At 43.5% G+C, this 10133-nt stretch overlaps 2 protein-coding genes across 7 annotated transcripts in view; one reads left to right on the top strand and one right to left on the bottom strand.

Annotated features, from left to right (window-relative positions):
- Riok1 (RIO kinase 1) overlaps nt 1–9874 on the bottom strand; it is a 25160-nt gene extending 15286 nt beyond the window's left edge. Inside the window, exons 1-5 of the mRNA XM_021180481.2 lie at nt 9339–9874; nt 6426–6624; nt 3527–3617; nt 2686–2755; nt 1371–1413 (exon numbers count right to left, since the gene is read on the bottom strand). Of these exons, the coding sequence (XP_021036140.1) occupies nt 1371–1413; nt 2686–2755; nt 3527–3617; nt 6426–6624; nt 9339–9409 (474 nt within the window). The 5' untranslated portion in view covers nt 9410–9874. The remainder of the gene's footprint in view (nt 1–1370; nt 1414–2685; nt 2756–3526; nt 3618–6425; nt 6625–9338) is intronic.
- The window catches only part of Cage1 (cancer antigen 1), a 31870-nt gene continuing 31525 nt past the window's right edge, over nt 9789–10133 (top strand). For 4 of the 6 annotated variants that reach the window (XM_021180478.2, XM_021180479.2, XM_021180476.2 and 1 more), the window contains exon 1: nt 9789–10044. Coding sequence is in view for 4 of the 6 variants with exons in the window: in XM_021180476.2 (XP_021036135.1) it covers nt 10032–10044 (13 nt within the window). In the remaining 2 variants the exon portion in view is untranslated. Of the gene's footprint in view, nt 10076–10133 lie in introns of all 6 variants that reach the window. The other 2 variants (XM_021180477.2, XM_021180474.2) reach the window with 1 other exon arrangement.

Below are 10133 nucleotides of genomic sequence, written 5' to 3'. Positions count from 1 at the left end.
GCCACCACGCCCGGCTGCAATCAGTGCTCTTAATCTCTGAGCCATCTCTCCATCCCTCAGCTTGCTTTCTTATACAACCCAGGATGCCCAGTTCATTCTCATACTACCCAGGTTCAGGGTGGCATCACCCCACAGTGGGCTGGCACACAAACTTGCCTATAAAGCCAATCTGATGTAGGCAATTGCTCCCTGAAGGTTCCCTTTTCCAGGTGGCTCTAGTTTGTAGTAAGTGGACAAAAACAATAAACCCAAGTTATATAATAGCAAGTTAACAGTATAAATAACCACTTTCATGTGCAATGATTCAATTGGACAAGGTGGTTCTCTACTGCAGCTCAGCTTCTACTCCCTGGGGGCAAAGCACAGAAGAGGTGCCATAGGCCAACAGGTTACAATGTCAAAGTGTGGAATTGCACACATACATATGGGTGGAGGAGAGCCCGGATATGCAGCAATAATAATAATCTAAACCTTTTTTTTTTAAATCATTTTCTTTACATCAAAAATCTGGATCAGGTGGCATACACCTTTAATACTAGCTCTCAGGAGGCAAGAGGCAGGCCTATTTGTGTGAGTTTGAGGCCATCCTGATCTACACACCAAGTTCCAAGCCATCTAGGCACACACACACAAATTTCAATCATATCCTTCTGCCCATCAGAAATTAGGGGCTAGCACCCCACCCCCTCCAAAGAATAAAGCACATGTGATTTCTAAACAAAGAGGTCTCTAGTTAGAAATTTGAAGGGTCTTTAAAAAAAAAAAAAAAAAAAAAAAAGGTACTGGAGAGATGGCTCAGAAGTTAAGAGCATTGACTGCTCTTCCAAAGGTCCTGGGTTCAATTCCCAGCAACCACATAGTGGCTCACAACCGTCTGTAATGGGATCCAGTGCCCTCTTCTGGTGTGTCTGAAGACAGCGACAGTGTACTTACATAAAATAAATCTTTAAAAAAAAAGAAATTTGAAGGTATCACCCTTTATCGCTTTTCCTTCATCTATAGATGCCCCGGATACATGGCAGCTACTCAACCTGCTTTATGGCAGATATTCAATCTATTAATAGGAAAGAGAATAGAATTCCTACAGAACCTGCTTAAGAAAGATTCTGGTCTAAAAGTCTCTATCTTCCAAACTTCTGAGAAGGGGAAAAGCACTGCATGGTAGCTTTGAAGGTTCTGGAAGCTATTCTGAAAGGGTTCTGGCTCTTCTCATTTTATACAGCAAAATGCAGAACACTGCAATTGGCACAGTGTTTACTCAGGAGTAATTTTAGGTGAGGTTAACACCAACAAGAAGCTAAAAACAAGGCACAATTCAAAGAGAAAAGGAATGCTAATTTCAAACAAGACTGTGAGCACTTCCAGCATACCTGTTCTACGGTTGCTCTGTCGGCCTTATCTTTAATTCGATACCTGAGTGAAACAAAAAAGTATAGCAGGTATATTCAAAATTCAGCGAGAAGCCAGAATGAGCCTTCTACATGTGCACCATTTGGTGACAACTCTCAAGAAGTTTTCCATTCAGAGACATAATTTTTTTTTTTGTTGTTTGTTTGTTTGTTTTCCGAGACAGAGTTTCTCTGTATAGTCCTGGCTGTCCCGGAACTCACTCTGTAGACCAGGCTGGCTTCGAACTCAGAAATCCGCCTGCCTCTGCCTCCCAAGTGCTGAAATTAAAGGCTTGCAACACCAAGCCTGGCCAGAGACATAATTTGATACCAACTCTTCAGTCAATTTAAACTCCATTTCTCTGAGGATGCAAGCCAATTCCTAGGCAGGCATGTCCAATCTTTGTTATTTCTTTCCATTTCAGTTTTGAATCTTTTTCACTTATTTTCTTATAAGTGAATGAGGAGTAGTAAGAGCATGCCACCCTGCATGAGATGGTCAGAGGACAACTTTCAGGACTTGGTTCTATCCTTCCACCACCAGGGATATGATGTTACATATGAAATACATATTTCACATATGCATACAGAAGGGACAGAGAAAGGGGGAGACAAAAAGAGGTGGGAGAAGGAATGCGAATATGGAAGTCTTCCCACATCCTGAGGCATTAAATAAGAGCAGCGGGAGGACAGTGGCAGGGAAGTGTGGAGTGTCTCTGCTGTCCTTTAATGATCCTACTTATGTGTAAGGCTGCGTTTTTAGACTTTTATCTCAAAATTATTTCCAAAGGCAGACTCTGATTTGCTTCAGCTCATCCACTAGATAACACAATCTAACACACTAACTCGAGCTAACAGGGGCTCAAATACAAAGAGTCAGACAGACAGGTCAGGGAAACACCAAGTGTCCAAAGTGTCTCGCAGAAAGCAGTTATCTCTGTGGACGCAGTACCAAACCACAGAAAACTGATTTTAATGTTCAGTTCTGACACTGCTAGTGGGTTAGCCTAATTTTCTATACTGCAACCATCATCCCACTCATTAGCACATAAGAGAAGTCAGCCAGACCACAGTCAGCGGGAATCTACAAACACTCATCCTGATGAAAACACAATCATGAACTTCCCGAGACCCTGCCTTTACTACTTAAGACTCATTCACTATTCTGATTTGTGAAGGCAAAGCACACGCTAAGCTAATAAACCAAAGCACAATGACATCCCCTGCAGAACAATTACACTGCCCAGTCAGGGCGTCAGTCTCTACCAGCCATGCTTTATACTGAAACATTACTTACGATTCTGCTTCCTTCTGTCTCAATTTTACGGTGACTTTATTTGTCACAGAATCAGTAACATTCAGCTTATCTAGAAAGACGAAAACTCACAATGTAAACAAGACAAAAGACACTAACAGTCACCTCTCCTTCCCTCTCCACTTTCTTAATAGAATTAGAACATCCTTTACTCATGAGGTAAGCAGTACGTTAACTTATTATCGTGTGCATTCTCAGCGCTAGAGCTGCTTTTGAATCAGACTTGTAAACTTGTAGATATAGACAATACTCAAAAACACTGGATCTTCATAGTAAATCTCAGATACTTAATATTTTGTACAATACAGATAACATAACTGTCTGAATTCAAAGTTTAATTCTACAAGCTTCAGTTTCCTTTCACATTAGAGATGCACCATGATGACTTGGGAACACTTCCATACATTAATTTGATATTTATGGAGAATATACATGAGACACTGGTAGGTTTACAGTCAAATTGGTCCAAGAAGAAAACCACAGCCTTGCATTCTTAAAGCCTTAGAGTTCAATTGAGGGTTGGCTTTCAGCTAAACCATTGACACTGCCTAACTAAACAAAATAGCACTTTTAGGCTGTTCTAACACAAAAGACAATGCAGGACAGAGAAGAATTGGGGTGAGTACATGAAACTTCATATTCCCACAACAGATGAAAACAGAGAACGAAGTCACTAGAAGTTCCTTTTCTTCATTCTATCTCGAGTCATTCATTGACTCTATCACTGAGTCAAATACATTGGGTTCTTCAGCAAACAAAAGTGCCCAGCATTTAGAACAATTCTTCACAGCTCAGTTAGGCAATGTATTTTTTAAAAACTTACTTAGATTGATTTTATTTTCAAATTTTCGCAAGGACTTGTCAATTGGAGTAGACATTTTGGCTGAATTGTAGTTAGAAGTCTGTCGGTTTGCCTACAAGAAATTAGTTTAAAATATGATTAATGGTAAATTCAAGCTTCCGGTTCATAATTACATTTCTTTCTCCCACCACACATATGGATTCAGGAAACAACTTTAAAAGCTGCCTTTCTTCCCACCCTGCCGGTTCCAGGATTAAACATAGGTTGCTAGGCTTGACACCAACTGCATTTACCTACACAACAATCTCCCTGCTCCAGATCAGTTAGTTATTAACGCATCATTACATACAGGAGCATACTAAAGAAGAAACAAACTTTAAGACTGTTTTCTAAGGTTCTGAGAGCTAGAGAGACGGCTCCGAGTTAAAGCCACGAGCTGCTCTTCCAGAAGAGCTGGGTTTGATTCCCAGCATGTGCAGGATGCTCACAACCATCTCTGAGTCCAGTCCCAGGGGGATCCAAAACCTTCTTTTAATCTCCTTGGGCATTTCATGAACTGCCTGCACATGGGGAAAAAGGCATTTCAAAAAGAAGGCTAAGGTTACTGACACAGAACACAGGTCACATGTTATGTTCTTCAGCATATTTTTTGTTATTATGAATAATAACTAAGTTGGATTTTTAGAAGTTTAGTTGGCTTGTATGTTTGATGCCTGAGTCATCATTTACCTTCAAAGTACTTAGTAAAGAGCTATGGCTAACATTAAATTTATTTTTATTTATTTTATGTGAGTACACTGTCCCTCTCTTCAAACACACCACAAGAAGGCATTAGATCCCTTTACAGATGGTTGTGAGCCACCATGTGGTTGCTGGGAAGTGATCTCAGGACCTTTGGCAGAGCAGTCAGTGCTCTTAACCTCTGAGCCATCGCTCCAGGCCCCCCTTAAATTCATTCCTAACTCTGTATTTTAAGCCTGACACTTCAAGAAAAGGAGTGGGGAAAGGTAAGTACGAGGTTCAGCAGGTACACTGGTGTCCTGTACAACCGTAAGTAACACCAAAGAGAAGCAGAAGCAATACCTAAAACCCATAGCGAATGCAATACAGATTTCAAAGACAGGCGCTCAGCCAGGTGGTACTGGTACATGCCTTCAGTCCCAACAGAGACAGGTAAATCTCTTGAGTTCAAGACTAGCCTGGTTTATGGACTGAGTTTCAGGGTGGCACAGACATACATACACAGGAAAACCCTGTCTCAGGGAGAAGAAAAAAATGTTTAAAGTAGTACAAAACAATTGCTGATTCCCTCTTGTATCTCGGCATGAAACTCTGAGGCTTGGTTGTCTTATCTGTAAAGAACTTAAAAAGATTTTCTACTAAATTTAACATGAACTTTGTTTTAGAATTAGTTATCTGAATTTATTTTATGAAGGTTTTGCCTGCATGAATGGATGTGCACCACATGGTGTCTAGTGCCCACAGATGCCATAAGAGAGCATTGGATCCCATGTAACTTGAGTTATAGATGATAGTGAGCTGCCATGGAGGTGGTGGGAATTGAACCCAGGTCCTTAGCAAGAGCAACATGTGCTCTAACCCACTGAGCTATCTCCTCAGCCTCTTTAACTTTTAAAATAACTTGGCTTTGAGATACAGAGCAGTAGTACTTGCCTAGTATGTAAAGGCCTTGGGTTTGATTCCTAGCACCACAATAAGTAAAAATCAGACCGTATCACATCCATGCCAGACTGACTGACTTGACTCCTAGGATACATGGTAGGCAAGTGCTCCACAAATGTACTGTGTGCCCAATTATTATAATCACCAGGAACAAACAGTTACAGTAGCCAACAGTACTATATATATATACATTGTAACACAATCCATGATGAAATTATCCAAAGTCTCACCAGTGACTTAGTATAGGAGTTACCAAAACTTACTTTGTATTCCAGGCTGGCCTTGAACTTGTGATCATTCTAACCTCTTCTTCACAGGTAGCTGGGGCTACAGTACTGTACCACCAGCTCAGCTACACTTCTCTAGTTACTAATGAGTTTCAATATTTTTCCCCCTGCTGTGCTGGGAAGCCAGGAACAGACCCCAGAATCTTTTGTACGCTAGCCAAATGCTTTCCTATTGAGCTACATTCCCAGCCCCCTTTCTGTTCCATAAATGGTCTACAGTTAATAGCTTAGTTGTGGCTTTTCCTTTGTATATTTTTAAGTTCATTCATCTTATGACACTTCAGTAACTATTAACTTTTACTGATTATTAAAAGAATCCAAATACAAGAAATTATTAGAAATATGAAAAGCACAAAGAAAGAAAAAAAAAATCAGTAAAAGCCAGGGCTCTAAGACAATATATTCTACAGAATCACAAAGCCTTTTTATAAAACTACATGGCCTGGAAAGATGGCTTAGCCCATAAATTATTCTCATTCAAGTCTGAGAACTAAGTTCAGTCCTCAGCACCCACATAAAAAGGCAAACTCAGTGGCAAACATCTGTGATCCCAGCACTAGGGCGGATGAGAGAGAGAAGGGTGTGTGGAAGACATGAGCCAGTGGCTGGCTAAACAGTGAGCTCCAGGCTCAGTGATGTCAGGACTGGAACTGGATCCCAGCACACACATAGGAACCTGCTTAGATGTTGTGGATCCCTGTTTAGTTATTTATCTATAACTCCAGCTCCAAGGGAGGGACCTGCTGTCCACTTCTGCCTTCCCCACATGCACACAGGTATGTGCACACACATGTGTATACACTCACACAGACACATCCACACACATAAAGAAAAGAGGGAGTGGAGAACTACTGAGGAAGACACCCGACATGTCCCCCTCCCCCCCACACACACACTCGAACACAGACAAGACAAGCAGATAACACAGATTTACAGAATTCCTTGCATACCTGATAGTTACTGCCGCCATTCCAGGTACAACCCTTGGTGAGTTTTCCAGTCGCATCGTCCAAGTACCAATCATCATCATCACCATAGTCGTCTTCCTCATCAGTCTCAGCTTCACCCTTCACCTCTGTTGCAGCATTCTGAAGGTTTTTAAGTAGAAGGCCATCTTCTGCATGGATTGACTGCACTTCTTTGTTTTCACTAGGAACAAGAATGTTCTGGCATGTTTATCCATCCTCTAAAGGGAAAAACACACACATACACACACCTCACACACCTTACATTCCCCAATCTGAAGCCGGGCGTTGGTGGCGCACGCCTTTAATCCCAGCACTCGGGAGGCAGAGGCAGGCGGATTTCTGAGTTCGAGGCCAGCCTGGTCTACAGAGTGAGTGCCAGGACAGCCAGGGCTGAAACCCTGTCTCGAAAAAAACAAAAACAACAACAACAAAAAAAAACATTCCCCAATCTGCTCCCTCTTCTTAACATCAAGTTCTTCTGTCTCCTCATCTGCAGCAATGCTTTATTCTCCACGCCCGTGTACAGTCAGTGGGTGTTGGCTTTGCTTTTGCCTTAAGTCAAGTTAGAATTTACACTATCATCCTGGGTAAATGAACTGACTCTGATTAGTGCTCAAGACCAGACTCTAGTCAAATCATTCATACACCTACTTTAAGGGGGTGGGTGTATCAAAATTTGCCTTTCCTTAACTCTCTGTAATACCAGGAGCCGTAGCAAGATACTCCTAAGACACAAATAACTCCAAATCACCTTTATTTATAAAAGGAAGCAGTGATGGAGAGGCCCAAGACTACACAGTGAAGTGGGCCAACTATAGAACAACAAGGGGGGACTATCAAGAGAAGTGGTCTAGAGAGACAAAAGTACAGCCAAAGGGAGGAGAGGTTCACAAAAGATGCAGACCCTGTTGTTACTGATCTTCCTAGTTTTTCAAGAAGCTAAAACACTGGATATTTATGTAATTTTTTTCACATAATTGCCAGGTTCATTTTTTTTTTAAACATTGTGCATTCCAAACAAAACATATTTACCACCAAATTCAATAAAATTCAATTCAGTGCTGCTAGCTTTGACCTTTCCTGCCTCTGTGTCCCAGGTGCTAAGATTAAAGATGTGTGTACCTCACCTGACCATAAAAAGAGCCTTTTTTCTTTTCTTCTAGTTCTGAGGACCCAGAGCCTTTCCCTCTCTAGGTAACCACTATGCCACAGACCTAATCCCCAGCGCCTCAGGCCGCCCCGCCCCGCCCCCCCCCCCTTTGTTGTTTAGTCTTGTTTGAGACAGAGCTCGGTGCTGGGTCTGGATGCCCTGGAAGATACTATGTAGCAAGAGCTGACCTTGAAATCATCAATATCAGACACTTCTGCTTCTAGAGTGCTGGGATTAAAGACGCTGTACCACCACACCTGGCCCCCAATGGGTCTTAAATAAATAAATAAGTTCAGTCGTCAACTCCAATTTATTAATTGGCTACAGCCCACGGGGCTTTAAATGCCCACGGGCATGAGTAGGAAGGAGACAACCATTTGATAGCTGCAGTTTACTAGGGCTTCATAAATATCATACATAAATTACTCTTCACTTACAAATCTAATAATCTAGACAGGCTAAAGGCACAACTATGCGAATGCTCTCAACTAGTCAATCCTCTGCTGTGAGAATGTCTTATACGGACCTACCTACCAGATACCACTAGTGTCTCAGCCCAGGTGTGACATATAAAAATGTCTCTGGATTGGTGCAATGGCAAAATCAGATCCAGCAGAGGACCATGGGTGCAGTCTGCATGTATGGGGCCTGTGAGCAAAGTAGGCTTGTCCCTTCTTCCCACTTAAACGCTTCCGTAAGGATTTCTCTGAGATGATGTGCCCATTCCTCAGTGGAAGGCTGGAAATCTCCAATGCCTCCTGCTAAGCCCTACTTACCCTCTATTTACCATATGTTATTGATCACTCATTTTTTTCCCTTTGTACTATTCACCAATTTTAATTCAAATAATTTACCTCGTTGTGAATATCAATCTCCCCAAGCAGAGGCCAACCCCTGTGGCAATCAAAACGGTAGTCACCAATATTTCCCAACCACTAGATCTGACACACAGAGTGGTCAATATATATACTTATCACAACCGCTCACAATTGATGAATAAAATCTCCGTGACTATAAGGTACGCAAAACTCTTCGTTGCTTCAAAATGGCTATGTGTAAATTTTCTTTTCTTTTGAATGGCAAGTTTTCCGTCACTGCTTTCTTTTGGACCTCACATCCAATTTCACCACAAAACCTCAACACTGCTACCTCGAAGTCGTTCTACGGCCGCAGCTCTAGGAGCCATCCGGTTTGAAGCTGGTTATTTATTTATTTACTGGTTCTCTGCTCCACTCCTCTCTACGAACATCTTCTACGTGACTCACCAGTTCCTTTAATTCATAAATCAAATGACGGATGCTCTGTCGCTGCTAAAAGCCTCCTCTGGCCTGTAAGACCTGAACAGGATCTTAACTCCTCACAGTCACTTGGAAGGCTCTACCTGGCTGGCCTCCCTTTTTTGCCTCAATTCTCTCCGCTGCGCTGTAGGTGCTAGCCTCTTGGTCTGCCCTCCTTTCCAAAAAGACAGTAGTGACTTGATTTGTCTTGTTCATCATACTATCGCTCGCAGAGGTAAAACTTTTGCTCACTGTGTATGAAGAAAAGAAAGGGGGATAAAAAGGCCCACCTTCCTCAGTGGTCCCCAACTCTTGCTTCTCTGCTAAACGTTCCGGGACCCACTGACAGGTAGCTTTCACAAGCTGCCCACCCCGAGAAAAATCCAAAGCCGTCAGCTGTCAGCTCCCCGAGCCGAATGTGGAGCTGGGGGAATCGGAGGAGTCCCTGTGTCACCACCGGCCGCCTACCTGTCTGAGGAATCCGCGTCGTCAAATTGCCCGGGGACCACCGAGGACATCCTGTCCAGACTGCAGTCCATGGCTAGGGGTGTGAGCCTTCGGCGCCCCTGAGGCCGCAATCGGAAGAGCCCGCTTCCCACCTAGCGGATCCAAACGCGTCTCCGCGATTCCCGCCCCTCAAATCCCTCGGCAACCACCAGGCACCACCCGGGTGTCTGGAAACAAGGTTTCGGCAAACGCGGCCACGGACAAGCCGGAAGTGCGACGCCGGAAGTATGCCACCAGCAGGGCCTCTCTGAACCCTAGTGCCCTCAGGGAGCATGCGCATGACGGTGGCCGGGAAAGACCAATCCGCGATGTGAAGTGGGCGTGGTGCGTTGTTTGTAGCGTGGGATGTGTAGCACGCGTTGCTCCCCAGCGTTTCGTTCTTGCTCCACCGTGGCGTTTACGGTCATAGAAAGCCTGGGTGTTTTTTTTTTTGTTGTTTTTTTTTTCTCCGGCTGCTCCTGAAGACTTGCGTCCTCTGACCTTCTTCCTCTGGACCCCGGTGCGGTCCGGAGGACGTCACACTGGGGCGTTCGAGCGCCCTGCGATGCACCAGTTGGTGCCCTCGGTGGGGACGGTTGGAAGGTGTTCTCCCTCCCGCGGAGCCGGTGTGCCGGGAGGAAACCCGGAATCCTTAGCCTGAGTCACAGAAGCTCGATGGATCATGGAAGTGAGCACACTTTTGCTCTCTAGAAACGTTGGTGCGTTGTTTTGAGATGCAATGAGACAAGTGGTTGGTTTTTTTGTTTTTTGTTTTTT

The sequence above is a fragment of the Mus caroli genome, chromosome 13 (assembly GCF_900094665.2).
Source record: "Mus caroli chromosome 13, CAROLI_EIJ_v1.1, whole genome shotgun sequence".
Lineage (NCBI taxonomy): Eukaryota > Metazoa > Chordata > Mammalia > Rodentia > Muridae > Mus > Mus caroli.
This window is presented reverse-complemented; position numbering and strand designations above follow the sequence as displayed.